Genomic DNA, 21,047 nt, shown 5'->3' with positions numbered 1-21,047 from the left:
GGAGAGAACAATCCTGCTCAGCATTCCCAAAATCCTGCACACCCATCCCCGGGGGTGTCCCAGGCCAGGCTGGACAGAGCTGAGAGCAGCCTGGGGAGGGGAAGGTGTCCCTGCCATGGCAGGATCAGCTCTGGGGTCCTTCCAACCCAAACCATTCTGGAGTTCTGAGTGAGTTAAAATCATTTTTCACCAAGTTCCATGGAGCTGATGGTGGCCAAAGGCTTCTCATTGACTCATGAGTTGGTGGAAACGTCCTGAATTAGGATGAGACTTTATAAATACAGAATTTTGGGTTTTTATTGTGGGGACTTTGAGATAACCTTTGGTGTTCCTTTCCTCCTTCTAAATATATCCCTAAAAAAGACCAGTGATCAGGCCTGGGCTGTTTCTCCTCCTGAATTTGGCATGATCAGTTGTGTTGGCTGCTTTTCTTTGAAATTTATAATTCATTCAGAGAGTTTTTCTGCAACAAGCAACATCTTATTTAAATGAATCTAATAAAGCACTGAAGCAGCTTCTATTGCAACTGTTCATCTCCTAATTAAAGATTAGTTCTGTCAAGCAAGCACTTTTTGGCTGTTCTCTTCTGCATGGGTTTCACAACATTTCTTACTCATCTGGGCACAACTTGGAGTAATTTCTCCTTGCAAACACACACAGGCTTCATTTCAGGCATCTGAGCAGTCCTGGAACTAAAGTTAGGCCCATGAATAAATATTTCCAAGGTTGAGGCCCTTGTCTGAATCTAAATATTTTTCTCTTTGATCAGCTTTGGAGATAGCAGATACTTGAATTCTGGTAATATTTTAGTAGGGGAGGGAAGAAAAAATAAAAAAACAAAACAAAAAAAAACCCCAGCATGGTTATCTGGATGCTGTGCTATTTATGGTCAGCTGTATTTTCATCCTCCCAGGCTAGAATGGAATGCTTTGTACTGCTGGGAGCTGGGAATCCTCCCTGCTCTCCTCTTTTCTGACACATTAAGTCTTCAAATCACCTTTTCCTGCTTGGCTTCAAGGTGGTTATTGGGCATTGGTGGTGCCTGTGTGTGAGCTAACCTGAAATCCAATGTTTAATCCACGCTGTTGCTGCTTGTAGATGTATTTTCCTCCCTTAAATAGATTTTCCTAATGCAGCATGACTAAGAAGACACACTTTTAGTCATTTGATGCATTTAAATGACTCAAATTATTCGGGCCCAGCATTTTAAAAACAAAATCTGCCTTGGCTTTTAATTGGTGCCGGTGTTTGGGAGAGTGGAACAACTCGTTTGAAAATGTGCTGATGTTCATCAGTTATCAGACAAAATGTCTACAGGGTTTTTATCGTGGAGCCTAAACTTGCCAGCTCCGTTTGGAATTAAGGCTCCAGCTGTTCACCACACCCTGCTCTGCCTTCTTGCTGCTGTTTACAGTAGGAGGTGAAATGTATTTGAATTTGAATGGTGTTGTGCTGGGTGCTGTAGCACGGTGAGGGGATTTTCAGGGCTGCTTTCAGATTTAATATCATTTCCAAGTGAAGATCAGTTGCAGTGAAACACAGATAAAACTCCCAGGAGCTCCTCTGTGATTTTTGATTGGGTTTTATCCATTCTGACTCTGCTTCCTGCTGTGGTGGCACAGGGTTTGGGAAATGAGGGATGGCTTCCAGGTGGTGTTCAGGCAGGGAAATGGGAGAAGGGAGGAGTGTGGTACTGAGTGCTCCCAGCCAGGATCAGTGTTGGAGCTCAGCTGAGTCTTCTGCCTAAAACTTGTGTGATTTCATAACTCAGTGCCCAGGAATGATTTCAGATGCAGGAAGGGAGGTGCTTTGGGGGCTGGAGAGCTTCACCTTCAGCCTGGGCGGACAAAGCCCATCCTTTTCCTACTCCATTGATTTCAGGGAATACCTGTGAAGCAAAGGAGAGGCAGGAGAGGGTGGAGGGCGGTGGTTGTGCAGTGCCCAGAGGCTGTGCTGGGATCATCTGCTGCCTCCATCCCTGCTCCCAGCCTGTCCCTGTGTCCATCCCTGCTCCCAGCCTGTCCCTGTGTCCATCCCTGCTCCCACAGTGTCCCTGTGTCCATCCCTGCTCCCACAGTGTCCCTGTGTCCATCCCTGCTCCCACAGTGTCCCTGTGTCCATCCCTGCTCCCAGCCTGTCCCTGTGTCCATCCCTGCTCCCAGCCTGTCCCTGTGTCCATCCCTGCTCCCAGCCTGTCCCTGTGTCCATCCCTGCTCCCAGCCTGTCCCTGTGTCCATCCCTGCTCCCACCCTGTCCCTGTGTCCATCCCTGCTCCCACAGTGTCCCTGTGTCCATCCCTGCTCCCACAGTGTCCCTGTGTCCATCCCTGCTCCCACAGTGTCCCTGTGTCCATCCCTGCTCCCACAGTGTCCCTGTGTCCATCCCTGCTCCCACAGTGTCCCTGTGTCCATCCCTGCTCCCACAGTGTCCCTGTGTCCATCCCTGCTCCCAGCCTGTCCCTGTGTCCATCCCTGCTCCCACAGTGTCCCTGTGTCCATCCCTGCTCCCACAGTGTCCCTGCCTCCATCCCTGCTCCCAACCTGTCCCTGCCACCTTCTTTGCTCATCAACCTGTGCCTGCTCCCCATCCTGTCCCTGTGTCCATCCCTGATCCCAGCCTGTCCCTGTGTCCATCCCTGGTCCAGACCTGTCCCTGCCACCTTCTTGGCTCCCCACCCTGTCCCTGCCTCCATTCCTGCTTCCAACCTGTCCCTGTGTCCATCCCTGCTCCCCAGCCTGTCCCTGTGTCCATCCCTAATCCCACAGTGTTCCTCCCTCCATCTCTGCTCCCCAGCTTGTCCCTGCCAACTTCTTTACTCCCCAGCCTGTCCCTGTGTCCATCCCTGCTCCCCAACCTCTCCATGCCTCCATCCCTGCTTACCTGGGACAAGAAGGAACCTCAGAAAGCTGAGCCAAGGGGCTCCAGCACTGCCTGGGATGGGGTCCCAGCCCTGGGATGGGGTCCCTTCTCAGGCAGGAGGATTCCCCAGGGCCAGCTGGACCCTGACCCCCTGTGCCATCCAGCTGTGAGCACAGCTGTGGGTTGGGAACAGGGATTTTGGCTCCCACCCCACAGGAACTGGACATTCCCCGGTAACGTCAAAGCGCTGAGAAAGATTCCGGTGTTTTCAGCGCTGCTTTGTTTACAAAAACTTTAAAGTTCCTTCCTAAATAATTAATCACCAGCCTAGTATAAAGAGCAGAAAGGTTTTGCACAACTTTTGGACCTGGAAAATAGGACATTAGTGTTTCACAGATAATCAAGAGCTCTGAGCCAGGCCAGAGGTCCAGCAGTGAACTCACTTTGAGTTATCCACAAACTCTGCCTGCTGCTGCAGCACTTCTGGGTGCTGATAAGAACCTCTGGAGGATAAAGTTTGTCACTAAAATGCTTCATTAAAATACTTACCAGTGGTATTTTATGCAGCTCAGAAGTTCAAATGGATCAGATAAGAAAATGGGTGTAATTCATCCTAAACATCTCTTTCTGTCTTTCCCTGGATTCCTTTCTGTTTCCCCTCTTTTCTGCTTTTCAGTGAAACACTTGGTTGCTGCTGCATCTGCTGGCTGCTCAGGGCCCAGGCAGGGTTAGATTGGCCTGAGATGACTTTTGTTTGCTTTCCTTTGGGCTTCCAGCTGTCTGTCCTGTACCAAGCCCTCCTTCCCTGCCTGGAGTTGGTAACTGGGGGATGGGATGCTGCAGAGATGTGGCTTTGCAGGTAGAGCACCACGAGGAGAGGATGTTTCTGATTTGAATCAGAGAGGATTTCCCAGGCTTTTAAGATTAAAATAAATCTTTTGGGGGCAGGAGGAAGGAGGATTACCACTTCTTGCTTTCAATTAATTAACTTTTTGCTGTTTATGCAATCACAGGCCCTATCTACCCCCTTAATTTGGAAGCTGCTGTTGTAGTTCAGCTGAATTCAATGCTGTTATCTGAAAGATGGCAAGTGTCTTGCTGTGGATAATTATTTTCAGGAACAGGCAGACAGCATTTTAATTTCCCTTGCCTAATGTGTCATCAGATGCTCGTTCTGGAGTTCCATATTAGTGCATGTTTGCACAGGGGCTTGGCATGTGGGAGCTGGCCAGTTTTGGGTGTATCCACATTTGATGGCACAGCTCTTGCTCCCAGAGAGGGCTCAGGCTGGCTCTGTGCAGCCACTCGGGGTTTTCAGGTAGTGGGGAGGGAGCTCCTGGAGCTTTAGGGCTGGGCTTTTCCTGCCTGGGCCGCTCCAGGTGGAATTACGGAGGGGAGGAGGTGACAGGAGGAGCATTTGGGGCAGTTTTGTGCTGCCAGTCAAGGACTCTTGCTTGGAATGGTCTGGAAAACTCTGGGAGAATGGTTTGGTTGTGGGATGGGGATGGGGCTATGTCTCAGCTCAGGATCACGGAAATGCCAATTCCAGGGATGGGGACTCCAGACCCTCCCAGTGTCCAGCAACCCTTTCCAAGGAGAAATTCCTGCTCTGCCCAGCCTGAGGCTGTTCCCTCCTGTCCTTCACTCATTTGGGAGAAGATTCCAAACCCCTTTTGGCTCCAACCTCCTTTCACCTGAGCCTGGCTGTGGAGCTGTTCACAGAAATTCACAGGAATTCACAGAAATTCACAGAAATTCACAGAAATTCACAGAAATTCACAGGAATCCACAGAAATTCACAGGAATTCCCAGAAATTCCCAGAAATTCCCAGGAATTCACAGAAATTCACAGGAATTCACAGAAATTCACAGAAATTCACAGAATCACCAAGTTGGAAGAGACCTTCAAGACCATCGAGTCCAACCCAGCCCCAACCCCTCAACTCAACCCTGGCACCCAGAGCCACATCCAGGCTTTGTTAAACACACCCAGGGATGGGGACTCCACCACCTCCCCGGGCAGAACATTCCAGAACTTTATCACCCTTTCTGTAAAAAAACGTTTTCCTGATATCCAACCTAAATTTCCCTTGGTGCAGCTTGAGGCTGTGTGCTCAGTTAAAAATACAAATATATTTGGTTCTCCCTTCAGCTTTGGATTTGTTGCTTTTGTTATCTGTCTGTATAATACTACTTGGAATAGGTAATTTAATTTCAATTTTATTGCACTTGCCTCAAAGTTCATGGAGTTCCATGAAAATAGAGATGGTTTTTTGTGAAGGTACCACAGAAGTGTAAAATAACTCTTTGTATCTAAGCACTAATGCTGATATCAAACCTAATATTGAAAAATAAAAGTTCATTAAACTTTTTTTTTTTTGTTTCTTTTCAGGTTTCCTCTCAAAAAACCTTCGAGGTGAGTTCCTGAAATTTGCTTTTTTGTCTGTATTGTAAATTATACTGCAGCATTTTTGCAGGGGGAATGTTTTTAAAATATATATATATATATATACAAACACAGCTTGTAGTGCCCATTACAGATGTGAGGAAATCAATATCCAGATGGGGATGAGGTGCCAAAAGTAGATTTATTGGTGGTGTCCTTGGCATGGGGTGAGCATTTGCATTCTGTGACGTGGCTGGGGGCTCATCTTACCTGAGCTTTGAGGTGGTCAGGGAGGGAAAGGGAGGCAGGGTACAGGTGCTTCCCTTCTGGGGAGATCCTAAATCTTTAATTTTGGCATGCTGAAATATTTAAAGTTTGCTGGGAGATTTAACATTTCAGGAGGGTTTTTTTCCATTAAATTTATTTGGCTTTTAAGATAAAACATGGGCTGATGTTGAGTGCTAAAGAGAATGCACTTGTTATCAGTTCTGGAGGTTACCAAGACTGTTCCTGGAGCCTTGGATCCCCTCCCAGAGATTCCAGGGGAGATCATTTTCCCCTCTGAATTCAGCCTGGGAATAAATATTTTAAAGGCAACTCGATGCCTACGCTTTAATGTGAATTTCTGGCGAGCAGGCAGAGCTGGCTGAGCTTTGTGTGAGCGCTCAGGCGGCTCCTGTGGGCTCTGGTGTGAGGATATTTTGCTTTTCTGTGCCCCAGACACGGCAGCATTCTGAGCAGAGAGTCTCCAGCTGACAAGAAGCAGAAGGTTGAACGCTGCAGCAGCACCCACGACTTCGATCCCACAGGTAAAATCCCAAAATTCAAGGAAAAAAAAAAAAAACCCAAACAAAGCACTGGGAAGTCGATTAAAAACGATTTTAATGTGGTTTTCAGAGCTGTGTTGTTCTGCAAAGGCAGTGTGGGCATTGAAATGAATGTGGGCTTGATTTTAAACACCCTCATCACCAACCTGGATTAGTGTATCAGTAAATAATTACAACAGCTTCCACTTTCAGCAGAGTCAGGAGGCGAGGGCTGTAATTAGCTGTGAGGAGTTCTGTAGTGAAATCTGAAATTGGAGATGGGGTTGGCCCAGCCAGAGCTGGGTTTCTCTGCTGGGGTTTTAATTTGGGGGGGGGGGTTTGTTTTGTTCCTGAGTGGATTTTGATCCCTCTTTACCCCTTGCAAAGTGAATTTGTGCTTCCCAAGGTGAAGCATTTGAAGATGAACTCCTCATTTTAAAGGATTTGCTGTCCTATGATTTAGCCTGCTTTGATTTTAGTTAAATGAGGGCGATGAGGGTGCACACAGGATTTTTGTTCTCTCTGGAGCACTCCCCCAGTGCCTGCTCATGAAATTCCTGCCTCAACCTCCTGGCCCCATGCAAGGTGCATTTTTCCTGTCTGTGCATTCAGGCTTTTCCCTGGGGCTTGGGGAGCACCACTTGTAGGATGTGGGGATTTTTGTGCACAGGGCTGATGTTTATAAACCACCCTGGTGATGGTTTCCTGCCACTGGCTGCATGAGTCATTCTAGTGTGCACAAAATAAATGAAAATGGGCTTTAAATGCCCATTTAATGGGGAAAAAACTGGTTCAGAGCTTGTCTTCTTTTCCTTTGTCCTTTAGGACAGGAAAGGTAAAATTATTTCAGGTTGGGGGAGCTCCCAGGCTGTGAACTCATTTTGTGGAAGGAATTTAATTTCTCCAGAAACAAACTTGAGGAATGCTGTAATCTTAATTTGCAGGGAGTCACTCCAGAGTTGAGAGCTGTTACCTGACCCCGTGCTTTGATAGGGGAGCTCTGCAGTGCAGCCTGCAGAAAACCCTTGTCTTTTGTTTAAGGGGTGAATTGAGGATGCTGAGCTGCTGTGCCTGTGCTGGGTGTTGACTCTGGGGAGGAGCACTGCCTTGTGCTTGGACTGGTTTTTATCTGTTTTACTGCAGAGAGCTCCTGTGGTCGTGTCCTAGCTCCTGTAACAGATTCTGTGTGCTGTTACCTGTATGTCCCTGTATTATTCACCCTTGTTCCAAATGTTCCACCTGTGTTTTGTTCACATCTTATTTGTGTTTTGCACGATTTAACCCGATAAATCCGAGTCTGTGTTGTTTTTTTTTTTTCATGATTTTTTTTTTTTCCTCATGTTTGGTCTCCATATTTTCTATATCTCTCTCTCCTTTTCTCCTGCTCTCGTGCAGATAGCTCCTCCAAGAAGACAAAGTCTAGTTCTGAGGAGAGTAGATCCGAGACGTATGGTAAGCCAAAGCTGCAGCCTCCCCCTGGGCAGCTCCTGCTTCTCCTGTCTGTGAATCCCAGGCTTTTCCCTTCCCCTGATCTGCATGGTTGGCTCTGCAGCAGGGACTGCCCTTCCATCCTGCTTCAGTTCTCAGCTTGTAGCGTGCTAGTGGCTGGAAAATTATTATTTATTTCATCAGGCAGCTGCGGAAGTGTCACTGCTCCTTCTGCCACCAGCCCGGGGTGGCTGTGCTGCCCTCAGGCTCCAGGGCAGAAGCAGGGACAGGGTTTTTGAGCTGGTTTTTGAGCTGGTTTTTGAGCTGGTTTTGACCCATTTAGGCATTCAGCTCCTAAGCCAGGCAGGGTTTTCCTCAGCTTGGAAAGGAACAGCCAGAGCTGCCCTTCCATCCTGCTTCAGTTCTCAGCTTGTAGTGTGCTAATGGCTGGAAAATTATTATTTATTCAATTTGGAACGTGTGGAGGTGTCACTGCTGAGCCCCAGTGTCCACCTGAGCTGCTCCTTCTGCCAGGCAAGCAGGGCCATCAGGCCATGGTGGCTGTGCTGCCCTCAGGCCCTGGGGAGAAGCAGGGACAGGGTTTTGAGCTGGTTTTGAGCTGGTTTTGAGCTGGTTTTGACCCACTCAGGCATTCACTCCTAACCCAGGCAGGGTTTTCCTGGGGGTTTGAGCAGCAGGAACAGGGTTTGGAGCTGTCTTTGAGGTGTTTGACTCCAGCATCCAGCAGGGATTTCCTCAGCCTGGAAAGGCTCTGCAGCCCAGGAAGAGCCAGAGCTGCCCTTCCACCCTGCTTCAGTTCCCAGCTTGTGGCTGGAAAATGTTAAACCTGGCACCTGTGGAGGTGGCACTGCTGGGCTGTGACCATCTGAGCTGTTCCTTCTGCCAGGGGCTGAAGGCCAGGCCCTGAACCAGGCCATGGTGGCTGTGCTGCCCTCAGGCCCTGGGGAGAAGCAGGGACAGGGTTTGGAGGTGTCTTCAAGGGGTTTGACCCACTCAGGCACTCACTCCTAACCCAGGCAGGGATTTCCTGGGGGTTTGAGCAGCAGGAACAGGGTTTGGAGCTGTCTTGAAGGGGTTTGACCCACTCAGGCACTCACTCCTAACCCAGGCAGGGATTTTCTCAGCCTGGAAAGGCTCTGCAGCCCAGGAACAGCCAGAGCTGCCCTTCCATCCTGCTTCAGCTCTCAGCTTGTGGCTGGAAAATGTTAAATCTGGCACCTGTGGAGGTGTCACTGGGTGCTCCTGGCAGTGAGGGCACTGCTCCCAAAGTGGTTTGTGCTTGTAGGAAAGTCTGTGCCATATTCTCAGTCATTGTTTGTAGGGGTTCTCTGTCGGTTCTTTCTGACAGAAATGGAAAAATGTGTCTGTGAATAATTTAAATAAGTGGAAGGATGTGAACTTTTCTATTCTCTGTCCCAGAGAGAGGGAGTGACCCTGCACTCCTGGGCAGTAAAATGATATTCCCATCCCCAGGTTTTTGATGGGAATATCCCCACCCATCCTGGTGCTGTCCCTACACCACGAGGGGCCCCTGTGCTCCCTCAGCTTTGCCTGCTCTGTCAGTCTGGGGGCTGTGAAATTCCCCTGCTCTAGGGACTTATTCCACTTCCAGTCCTGGAGATATTTGCATTCAGACCTTAGAATATAGAAGGCAGTAAGGATTCACAAGTTGTTTTTTGGATCCTATCAGCATCTTTGGCCCCTTGGACTTGGGCTGAATCTGGCTGCAGTTTTTATTTCCAATACTTATTTCCATGACTCCAGCCATGGGTTGTCTTTCTTTTCCTTGACTGTTTTTTTTAATTTTATTTAATTCATGTTTAAAGCAGTCTGTGACACTTTCTGATTTTAATCTGTTCAGCAAATTGCTTCTGCTAAAGCTGCTGTGGGATTTTGGATGCAGTGACTCTTCCAGAATCATCAGCTTTATCATTCCACTGCAGTAAAACTGCCAGGTGTTCATGGCCGTGCTCCAACTCCTTAACCCACCTCTGGAATACAAAGTGATGCTGTCAGAGCAAGAAACACTAAAAAAATAACCAAACAACACCAACCCTGAGGAGTTTAAACCAACACAGGCATGTTAGGAAAAGCTGGTGCAGTTGGGGAGGTGTGTCCTGTTCTTTCTGTGGGATCTTTTCGTTTCCCCTGGAATTTTGAATCACACACTTATTTTAAAAAAAAAAAGCAGCAAAGTAATATGATAGTCACGTTCCTGAGGGTGTGAGAGTGTTCCTTCAGGAGCTGTAAACACCTCTGGAGGGTGCCTTGATGGAAACCTGTCTCGAGGAGAGCTGGCTTGCTGCAGCTTGTCATTGCTGCTGCCACCCTCCCAGGGAGCAGCGGGGACTTGGGGCTGATTCTGGGGCTTTGGAGCCAGCTCAGCCAGGAGAACCAGAGCCCTGTGCTCGTTTTTGCCTGGTGCTGCTTCCCCACAAACTGCTGGGAGTGCTGTGGGTTAGTGACAGGAAACGTTTGCTGGGACAGCTCTGTGTTTGTCCCTCTGCCCCAGCCTGGCAGTGCCAGATACAAACAGAACTTCCTCAAGGGAGCCTTGACTTCCTAGAACAAAACAGAACTTCCTAATGTGAGTTTTGACTTCCCAGAAACAAACAGAACTTCCTAACATGAGCTCTGACTCCCTAGAACCAAACAGACCTTCCTAATGTGAGTTTTGACTTCCCAGAAACAAACAGAGCTTCCTAATGGGAGTTTTGACTTCCCAGAAACAAACAGAACTTCCTAATGTGAGTTTTGACTTCCCAGAAACAAACAGAACTTCCTAATGGGAGTTTTGACTTTCCAGATACAAACAGAACTTCCTAATGGGAGCCTTGACTTCCTAGAACCAAACAGAACTTCCTAATGGGAGTTTTGACTTCCCAGAAACAAACAGAACTTCCTAATGGGAGTTTTGACTTCCCAGAAACAAACAGAACTTCCTAATGGGAGTTTTGACTTCCCAGAAACAAACAGAACTTCCTAATGGGAGTTTTGACTTTCCAGATACAAACAGAACTTCCTAACATGAGCTCTGACTCCCTAGAACCAAACAGACCTTCCTAATGTGAGTTTTGACTGCCCAGAAATAATCAGAGCTTCCTAATGGGAGCTCTGACGTCCCCCAGGCTTCCTGCAGATGCTGTCCCCGTGCCCAGGATCCCTGGGAGCAGCTCCCACTCATCCTTCCCTTCCCTGCCCTGCCTTTTGTCTGCTTTTCCCAGGTTTCTCTGGAATGTGTGCAGAGCTCTGCTGTTTGCTTTGGAAGGCACCAAACTATTCCAAGCCCTCCAAGTAGAAATACTGTACTGATATTTTCCTCTCTGCTGACTGGATGGGGGCTGGCCAGTGCAAAGGGAGTAATGGGGAGGGCTGGAGTGACAGCAGGAAGAGAGGAGTGGCTTTGCTGCCTGTTTGTTCTCACCTCTTGAAATTTTTAATTCAGGAGCCAGAGTTTCCTGAAGTGTGTGAGTGGCTTGGAGGGGCAGAGTGCTCATGGAGGGAATTGTTCTAATGTAAAGAAATTAATTTGTAGTGACATAAAGCTCTCAGTTCTCTCTTTCATTCATAAACCCAATCTTCTCACCTTTGTATATTCAACAAAATTCAGGTTATCAGGAGAGAGAGTGAGTGTAGTTTGTTATGCTGTAATTTGCTAATTAGTGCCATGACCTCCCATGATATTAAATATCTTTTTCTCAAAGTAGCATTTGCATCTCTTAAATGAACTTCAAACTGAAATTACCTTTCAGGGTGGTAGGTGAGGCATCAGCTTCTCTTTCCTTTTCCTCACAACTTGGTTGCTCTCCAAAAATATTTTCCTTTATATTTAGCAATCATCAATTTCTGGCCTGAATATTAGCCTGGACTTGACACAAACTCTTTCACATATTTTCTCCAACTTTGTGATAAATTTTTGGGTTTTGTTTGAAACCCCAGATTTGAGATGTTTTGAAATTGAAACTTATTCTCCATGGGGTTTTTTTGCAGTCCTTACCAGCTCTGTGTCTTTATGTTGTGACCACCATTTTTCCAGAGAAGTTTATCTCTATAAAAGTTCTGTTTATCCTTGTGGAGCAGCATTTCTGACAATATTTTATGGACAAAAAGCTTCCCAAATGAAGTTAAGCATTTAGCCTCTCTCAAAACCCCAAGGGGTTTGGGTTTTTGTTTATGGAATGATTCATTTCAAATCCCTCTATTAAACTGCATTTTCCTATGGTGGCCTCATGCCCCCAGGGGAGGCTTTGGTTCCCAAATCTCAGCTCCTCGGCTTAGACTGGACTTGGGAGATGGAATTCACATCCCATGGAATCCCAGGCTGGTTTGGGGTGGGAGAATCCTTAAAAATGACTTTTGTTCCAACCATTCCATGATTGGAACAGTGTAGGAATCCCAGGCTGGTTTGAGGTGGAAAAATCCTTAAAAATTTTTTTTGTCCCAATCATTCCATGGTTGGGAACAGTGTAGGAATCCCAGGCTGGTTTGGGGTGGGAGAATCCTTAAAAATTGTTTTGTTCCATGGGCAGGGGCAGCTTCCACTGGCCCAGGTTGCCCCCAGCCTGGTCCATCCTGGTCTCTCCATTCTCCCAGTCAGGTTTTTAGAGTGAAGCCCTGCTCTGTTTGTTGCTAAAGAAATTCCTGTATCGTTCAGTAACTTCCAAATAGGATGCAGGGAAGAGAAAAAGAAAACTGAGCCTCCCAGAGAAGCTGTTGGGCAGCCCAGATGTGTCTGGCCGGGCTGTTTGGGACAATTATTTTGGCCCTGGGGTGTCAGTGACCTTGAGAAGTGCAGGCTTTGTCCTTCCACCATCCAAGGAGCTCTTGGAGCCGGGCTGGAGAAGGGAGGGGGACGAGTGCCACCTATTGAAGCTCCTCTCAGCTTTCCTTGCAGCTTTTCTCTCTGCTTTCACTTTTAATTTTAACCTCTTTAACTCCAGCGCGTGTTTGGCTGCTTTGTTGTCCTCCTGGCTTGAGTGAGTTTGGGGGAATTTTCATGTCCATGAGGACAGAAAGCCTTAAAATTGATTATTTTTCCTCCAGAATTTTAGGAATTCACTCCAGACACAAACAGAGACTGATTTTTAAAGCATGGTTAAGTGATGTCTCTTCACTTCATAACATAAAGATATTGTTAAGGAAAGCAAAAATGGGAATAAGATAATTAATAATTTTATTTTTGAGTACTGTCAGTGACGAAATCTGATGACTTTGTAATACTCAGAGAGTTTCAGCTGGAAAAAGTGAAATATCATGGGTGGGATATTTCAAAATCAGCAGAGTAAAAGCACTTGAAGGTTGCTTCAGGCAGGGAGTGCTATCAGAGCTGATCAGGTTCTGCAGGTCACGGTGTTATCTCCAGATAACTTCATTAAAATCACTATAAAGTGTGTCTCTGTCAAGTGTGCTATCTCCTCTACCTCATTTCAGCCTTTTATATTGGATTAGGGGAAGGGTTAAGTGTCCCTTATCTGAAGAAAACAAGTACAGGAAAAAGCAATTATGGACTAATTTCAGGTGGAGTTGTCCTAATTCCAGTTGTTCCTCCATTCTGAATTTATGAGGTGGTCTTGGGTGAAATTGAAGCTTGTGAACTGAAGGAGTTTAACTTGAATAAACTTGAATTAAATTCAGTTATCCTCTGCCAGGTCAGTTCTGCCAGGTCAGTCTGTGTTACGTGGGCACTGCTTTGGCATCAGAGGAAGTTCATCAGTAAATCCAAGGATTATTTCTTCTGCAGAAAAAGAAATCCAGAGGCAGGGCGGGCTCAGGGCTCTCCTGTGCCTTTAAGCAAGGGCAGTCCCAAAGCTGGGTTTGGTGCCTTGCTCAGGAGCTGTGGGGCTGGCAGGAGCTGCTCAGGAGCTGCTCCTCTCCAGCAGCACCAATCCCACACCCCAGCCCCGGGCAGCATTCTTGGGAAGTGAGACTTCAAGAAGCTTTGGTCATACAAAAGCAGGGGAGGTGCAGGAGGGAGAGGCTCCTTCCTCACTGCTCCCCATGCACAGGGGGTGAAAGGTGGGGGGATTTTCCTTCCCATCCTCTTCCCAGCCCTGCCGAGCAGCTATCCCCTGCTTTGTTGGCAGGAGGGGAATTCCTGGGATGTCATGGTGCTGCAGAAGTCCTGGAATATTTTATTTCCACTGCTCCCACACCCATTTTCATCCGTGCCACACTGGAGGAGGGCAGGACTGGCTGGGCAGGCAGTGTTGGCTCTTGGGGCTGCTCATTTCCATGGGAAGTTGCTGCAGAGCAGTGAAAGGTGGTTTGGGAGCAGCGTGAGCCAGGGGAATGACTCCCTGCTCTGTTCCCATTCATACTTTAAAGCCCATTCCAGAAAAGCCAGTCTGGCTGGGACAGCATCTTCTCAATTCCCCGTGTTCCCTGCACACCAAACAAAACTGCTGCACTTCTGGAATCCGGTTTGGGACAGCTCTGATTCCTTTCTCAAGGTGCCAGTGTAGGAACTTTGCCTGCTCTGCCTTTAGGAGTGGAAAAGCAAAGCAAGAGGTTAGAAATAAAGGTGATGAAAATCACCCTGGAAAACATTTCCAGCGTTTCTGAAGTCACTTTTCAGGGTGAGGGCTTCGTTTTGGGAGGATTTTTGCAGCTGCTCCTAGGAAAGTGCTTGGCAAGGATTATGCCAGGGCTGCTGCTTGCTTGGGCCTTGTCTTTCCATTGTCCAAAAGACATCTCCAGCATTCCACCTGGTCCAAATGCTGCACCTACTAAATGAATTTATCTCCGCATTTGTGTTCATGTTACGCTGAGTATACCAGGAAACAAAACAAGTTGTCTTTGATGTCTCACAGCAGATTAAAGGAGGGGCACATTCAAACTCATCTCCTGGGATTTTGGCCCTGGACTGGTCTTTATTTCAGAAATCCTGCTCAGGACAGTTAAATGTGGCTTGTACTTCTTCACCTCTGCTGTTCTGGCTCTGTGCAACATTTCACCTGGAGCAGAAGGTGCCCCAGGAGGAGATTTTGGCTGAGAATTGCGAGAACTTTTCCTGATCAATAAATCTGTTTTAGCCCAAGCCTTTCATATTACTCTGAGGGATTTCTGCTTCTGTTTTAGAGCAGCCTGTAGAACCTGTGAGGTGTTCCTGAACTATTAATGCAGACAAAAGAAATCCTGCTCGTTGGTGTGGGTACTGCTGCTCTTCTTTAAAAGCTGCTTTTCCCTCAGGTTGTTTCTGATATGCCAGAGCTGTCTGCATCTCTGTTTTGTGTAGCTGGAGCAATAAGCTTGACCTGTCTTGACATCCCTCTCCATTTCTGGACTGCCGCCCTGTTCCTGTCTCTCCTCTGTGCCGTGTTGTCCCCGTTCCTTTGAGTCCTGTGTGATTATCTGGGAGGATAAGGTTCTGGACTGATGCCTGGCTTGTGTCTCTGTGTGTTGCCCTCCCTGTGGTGCCCCTGTGTCCCCAGGCCTGGTGCAGAGGTGTGTGGTGATCCAGCGCGATGAGAACGGCTTCGGGCTGACGGTCAGCGGGGACAACCCCGTCTTCGTGCAGTCTGTCAAGGAAGGTGAGAGCAGCCCCCAAACCTGCCGTGGCCATCCTGGAAATGGCTCTGAGCTGCAGCAGAAAACTCCCAGATGCCTGGAAATGGCTGTGAGCTGGAGCAGGAAATTCCCAGGTTCCTGCCAGGTGGGGTGGCTGCAGCTGGGGAAGGGATGTGGCACTCCTGTCACTGTCAAGGAAGGTGAGAGCAGAGCCCCCAAACCTGCCATGGCCATCCTGGAAATGGCTCTGAGCTGCAGCAGAAAACTCCCAGACTCCTGCTGCAGCTTGGGAAGGGATGTGCAAGGTCAGGGTTGAGCAGTGAATTTATTCCTCTGAATCTTCAGCCACTGACAGAACGAGAGGACACAGCCTAAAGCTGTGCCTGCCAGGGGAAGTTTAGGTTGGACATCAGGGAAAAATACTTCACTGGAAAGAGGGATTGGGCACTGGAATCACCTGCCCAGGGAGGGGATGGAGTCACCATCCTTGGATGTGTTTAAAACAAGCCTGGACGTGGCACTTGTGTCATGGTTTAGGTGGTGAGGAGGTGTCAGGTCACAGGGTGGACTTGGTGATCTCAGAGGTCTTTTCCAGCCTGGTTTATTCTGGGATCTGGTGGGTTTGGAGCTGACCTCTTTGGTCATTCTGTGCTGATCTCAGAGGTCATTTCCACCCTGGATCATTCTGGGATCTCGTGGGTTTGGAGCATCCCAAGGGAGGAAATGACTCCGTGGGATGTGGTGGGATCATGTCCTGGTGTATCCAGTGCCAGGTGAAAGCAAAACTGCTCTAGACCCAGAGATTTTACTGAGAGAGGAAGCTTGGCTGAGTGCAGGAGTATTTTGCATGTTTTACAGAAGTCATAAAACCATTTTTGCTCTAAATGATTGTACTGAAATGGGAACTGAGTGATTTCTTGCCTCTCCAGATGGAGCAGCCATGCGGGCTGGAGTGCAGACAGGTGATAGAATTATCAAGGTAAGGACTTTGAAATGGGAAGAAAAATGGGTCCTTTGTCTTAAATGAGCTCTTTTTCTGAAAACAAAACCCAAAAACAACATTGATATGTCTGCCGTGGTGTTTGAATTAGGAATGGTCTAAGCTTCAGTTTTCTGACTCTCCTCCAGATCCTCATTTCAGAATTTTATGGACAAATTCTGTATCCTGCCAGGCTCAAGTATCATAAATATAATAAAACCAGAAATGGCAGGGAAGAGAAGGAAGGCAGAGTTGTTAATAATGATCTGTAAATAAACAGCCTGCCTGAATTGTTGTTTTCTCCCCTAACTGCTCCCACATCCATGTTCTTTTTTAGTCCCAAGCAAGTAAGAAATCAAGTCAGTGACTTAAAAGACTCTGTAAACTATTGCTGCAAAATGCTACAGCAGCTCCTGACACAGATGGAGCTGGGATTGCAACCAGGCATTGAAATTAATGAATTAAATTAGCTGCCCTGTTGTTTTTCTGCCCAGGCAGAGATGGATTGCCCTTTTTTTTGTTTGTCTGCCTGCTTGAGTTCTTTCGGTCTGTGCACAGTTTTCTTTTTGCAGAGCTCTGCTCACTGAGATAAACTGTTAGAAGGATAAATAATTTATCTGGTAATGTCTTGAAAGAGGCAGTAATGGAGATGGGGGAGAAGAAAATGCTGCTGTTCTTCTGGAATGTGTGGAATTGCTCGGAAACAGAAGCCAAACACTGAATTTTCTCTGCTCCCTGCCAGGTGAATGGGACTCTGGTAACACACTCGAACCATTTGGAGGTGGTCAAGCTGATCAAGTGTAAGTAAAGGCAGAGGGCTCTCCTGTCACCTGTAAAATGTGACACCAGACTTTCAAGGGCCCTGCCAAAGGTGAGGCCAATGCTGAGGGATCAAGGGGTGTGTGAAGCAGACAAGTGAAATTGAAATGGTTCTGACATCCTGAATTTAAGCTGGTACATTCTCCTCTAGCTTCTCCTGAACTTAATGTTTGAATTGCCACCAAGCCTTGCCTGGGTGCTTCATTTCCACCTTAAATTTCCACCACAGCTGTGCAGCACTTGCTGTGCATTTCTGTGTGACACCTCCAGAGCACTGCAGGAAATATGAGGAAGGAGGTATTCTCACCTTAAATACCACAACTGGGCAGCACTTGCTGTGCATTTCTGTGTGATGCTGCATAGCAGTACAAGAAATTCCTTCCTGGTATTGGATTTTCTTCTATGAGGAAGGAGATATTTTCACCTTAAATATCACAGCTGAGCAGGCACTTAGTGTGATTTCTGTGTGATGCTGCACAGCTCTACAGGAAACACCTTCCTGGTGGATTTTCTTCTAAAAATCCATTAATTCACCTAAAATACCACAGTTGGGGCAGGAATTACTGTGCACTGCTGTGTGATGCCTGCATAGTACTGCAAGAAATTCCTTCCTGGTATTGGATTTTCTTCCATGAGGAAGGAGATATTTTCACCTTTACCACAACTGGGCAGGCACTTAGTGTGATTTCTGTGTGATGCTGCACAGCACTACAGGAAACACCTTCCTGGTGGATTTTCTTCTATGAGGAAGGAGGTGCTGGTGGTTTATTTTACTTGTGTGCACTCAAAATTTAACCTGCTGGGCTGGAAACTGGATTGCTTGCTTTACAAGGGCTGATCCTCATGAAAGTTTTTGGAACACCTGAATTTAAACAGATTTCTGAAGCAGGCAGTGCTCTCAGGCTCGGGGTGAGGGAAATGAGAGAAGCGTGGCCGTGTCCCCGTGTGTGTGTGTGTGTGACCTGTGCCTGTCCTTGTGTCCCCACAGCGGGTTCCTATGTAGCTCTCACTGTCCAGGGGCGCCCTCCAGGGTCGCCCCAGATCCCCCTGGCGGATTCTGACGTGGATCTGGCAGCTTTTGGGCATATGTCTCCCATCATGGCATCCCCCCACTCGCCTGGCACGTCAGGGAATGCAGAAAGGATCACCAGCCCCGTGCTCATGGGGGTAAGGTTTGGAGCTCTCTTCCCAAAAGGAAAAATGGGTGGGTTTGGCCTGAATTTATTTTCTTTTTGCACTTCAAATTGGCATAAATTGGCATTGGGATATTTCCCAGTCCAGTGTTGGCAGTCCCCTGTCCTGAGTGGGGACTCAGATCACTGGAGCAGAGGATGATGATGATGATTTTGACACTGAGCAGGAGCAGGTGGGAATGACTTTTAAATGACTTTTAGCCTTTTTTTCCCTCCACCAAGCAGAATTCTCTTCCCCTGTTCCTAAACTGCTGAGTGCTCCTTGTGTGGTGAAACAAGAATTTGGGAATGGGATTCCTGTTGTCCTGTCTGTGGGTGTTTATTCACTTAGGAAAATGCAAGTAAAAATTTGCGGTTCTATCTGAGATTTTGCAGTTCTGTCTGAGATGTGAAAATTTGCAAGTAAAAATATGCAGTTCTATGTGAGATAATAGAAATACAATTTTTATACTGTTATAGCTGTTCAAAATTAAGAAATACAATTTTTATACTGTTATAGCTGTTCAAAATTAAGAAAGAATACATAGGATAGGGTTGGAAATCTGAATTGCTTCTCACAGAGGTTTTCAGAGCCTGTTTGTAGAAGTGGGTGGAAAACGTGCATGTCCATTTTCCTTATCTGCCCAACAAACCCAACCTTAATCTCTCTGTGCTTCCTAGGAGGAGAATAACATTGTCCACAACCAGAAGGTGGAGATTCTGAGGAAGATGCTCCAGAAGGAGCAGGAGAGGCTGCAGGTACTGGATTTGTGCAGGCTGGAGAGAACTGGGGAAAGTGATGCAAAGAGGGGTTGTTAATTTTATTTATTATCAGAGTAAACCAGACTTTAATTTATTATCTGTTATTTGTTAATTTAATTATTATTTATTTCTTGTCAGAGTAAAACAGACTTTGTGTAGCAGCTCCTTGGGCGTGCAGGTGTTCATTTAAAAGACACAAACAATTCCTCTGCAGGTCCTGCAGGAGGAGTACGGCCGGACCCCCTCCACCCGCCTGCTCAAGGAGATCCAGGAGGCAAAGAAACACATTCCCCAGCTGCAGGAGCAGCTCTGCAAGGCCACGGGCTGCACTCAGGTAAGCTGGGCTCAGCCTGCTCTGGGGAGTGCTCCCAGGCACCATCCAGGGGGTTCATGGTGCTCTGGGTGATGCCTCAGGTTTTAGGTTTTATAATTTTCACGTTCTGTGCTGCTTTAGTGTGTGGGTCTGGGTTCACATCAGGGGATGCTGAGCTCTGGGCACAGAGCAGGGAGACAAAACAATTCCTGCTCCAGCTGGGCACCAAGGACAAATGATCCAAATCTCAGCCCAGGAGCACAAACACCGTGGGCTGGAGAGAGAAAAACAAGGATGGGACTGCATGGGCTAAAGCTGGAATGGGACAATGAACTGCAAGATGCAAATGGAGCAGAACTGATCCCAGGGAGAGACCCTGTGTGTAGCCATGGTATTTCCTAAAAAATCCATTTCCTTAGGATTTTTTGTCCTGAGAAGCTGAGAGGCCTCAGGAACAAAATGCAAACAATGGTTATCTGCTGCTGTGGAATGCAACAGGGGCATCTGGGATTGGGCTCATGTGGTTGTTTCTAATTAATGGCCAATCACAGCCCAGCTGGCTCAGCCTGTCTCAGTCAGCCCCAAGCCTTTGTTATCATTCTTTCTTTTCTATTCTTAGCCAGCCTTCTGAGGAAATCCTTTCTTCTATTCTTTTAGTATAGTTTTAATATAATATATATCATAAAATAATAAATCAGCCTTCTGAAACATGGAGTCAGATCCTCATCTCTTCCCTCATCCTCAGACCCCTGCAAACACCGTCACACCTGTGAGCGCTCGTGCATTTTGGGACCATTTTGGTTCATCTTGGGTTCATTTTGGGACCATTTTGGTTCACCTTGGGTGCAGCCCTGGTTGGGCTCTTGTGCTGCCCAAGGTGCATCCATGGAGGAGATCCTTTTAACAAATCCCTGCTTTGTTCTTTAGCTGTGTCCAGCCTCTGCTCTAGCTCAGCCCTCCCAAGGCATCCTGGGCAAGCTGCAGTTGCTGGGACAGGCAGGCTGCTCCCTCTGCAGCTGGGATTTGAAGTTGGCACTGTCACCTTAATCAGGATGTGGAGTGCATTTTGCACTGGGCTCTCATCTCTGAAAAACCTGCTTTGAAGAACAAGTGCAAGCAATGATGTGTTTATTATCTGTCAGTGCAACTTAAAATACAACCATGAAGTCATTCTTGGAAGCTTTTAAACAATTTTGTTTTCACTTTTGAAAAAAAAAATAAATTTAGGCTGTTTCAGTTTTCCCTTTTCCCCTGTGTTAAAAGTGCTGAAAATTTGGTGTGGTTGTTTTCTCTTAGAAAAGCACTGCAGCCTTTTCTAGATAAATTAAGGTTTTATGAGTAATGTGAGCTGCCTGGCTTTTGAAGGAGTTGATTTATAAGGATGATCTCTTGCAATATTCTGCTTTCATCTTTGCAGGATGGAGTCCTGTCCTCCAGGTCTGTGTCAGAGTCGCTGCAGATCAGCGAGGGGGAGGCAGAGAGTGGGGACAGTGGCAGCAAACTGGATTTCAGTGGTGACAGCCCCTCCAGACCCAACAGTGACATTGCTGATGTGAGTCTGGGCCAGCTCCAGGGCTTTGCTTCTCTCCCTTTTGCATTTGGGTGTCCTTGGCAGGTGCTCTGTGTGTGTTGTCCTGTGTGTTGAGGCTCCTCAATCCCCACCAAAACCTTTTCTCTATGAAAAGATTTTCATAGGGAAAAAATTTCCCTGTTCTATTGGACTGGTGATAGAGACTGGGAGAGAATAAATTTGGGGTTTTTATCCAGGATTAGATTGTCCTGGCATTAATCCCTGTAACCAGACAAAGATGGATGCCAGCATGTTTCTCTAAACTCATTTGCCAATTAGAGCATCTTTGAAGGGAACATTCCAACTGCAGCACCGTGACTCAGATCCAGGCAGCTTGCCCTGAAAGATCCTTCCCTCTACCAGATCATCTCCAGCTCCTGCCTCCAGCCAAGGCTCTTGGTGTGTGCACTCCAGAGTTACCCATCT

The 21,047-nt window shown here is 47.2% G+C and overlaps 1 protein-coding gene across 1 annotated transcript in view; it reads left to right on the top strand.

Moving 5' to 3' along the window:
- Positions 1-21,047, top strand: part of LOC118695650 (rho guanine nucleotide exchange factor 12) — an 82,760-nt gene that overhangs the window by 31,120 nt on the left and 30,593 nt on the right. The window contains 10 exon segments of the mRNA XM_054517067.1: positions 5,252-5,275; positions 5,966-6,054; positions 7,447-7,503; positions 14,931-15,029; positions 15,936-15,985; positions 16,728-16,785; positions 17,793-17,971; positions 18,658-18,735; positions 18,953-19,072; positions 20,469-20,603. Of these exon segments, the coding sequence (XP_054373042.1) occupies positions 5,252-5,275; positions 5,966-6,054; positions 7,447-7,503; positions 14,931-15,029; positions 15,936-15,985; positions 16,728-16,785; positions 17,793-17,971; positions 18,658-18,735; positions 18,953-19,072; positions 20,469-20,603 (889 nt within the window).

The sequence above is a fragment of the Molothrus ater genome, chromosome 22 (assembly GCF_012460135.2).
Source record: "Molothrus ater isolate BHLD 08-10-18 breed brown headed cowbird chromosome 22, BPBGC_Mater_1.1, whole genome shotgun sequence".
Classification (NCBI taxonomy): domain Eukaryota; kingdom Metazoa; phylum Chordata; class Aves; order Passeriformes; family Icteridae; genus Molothrus; species Molothrus ater.
The sequence above is the reverse complement of the archived record's forward strand: the minus strand, read 5'-3'. Positions and strand labels throughout refer to the sequence as shown.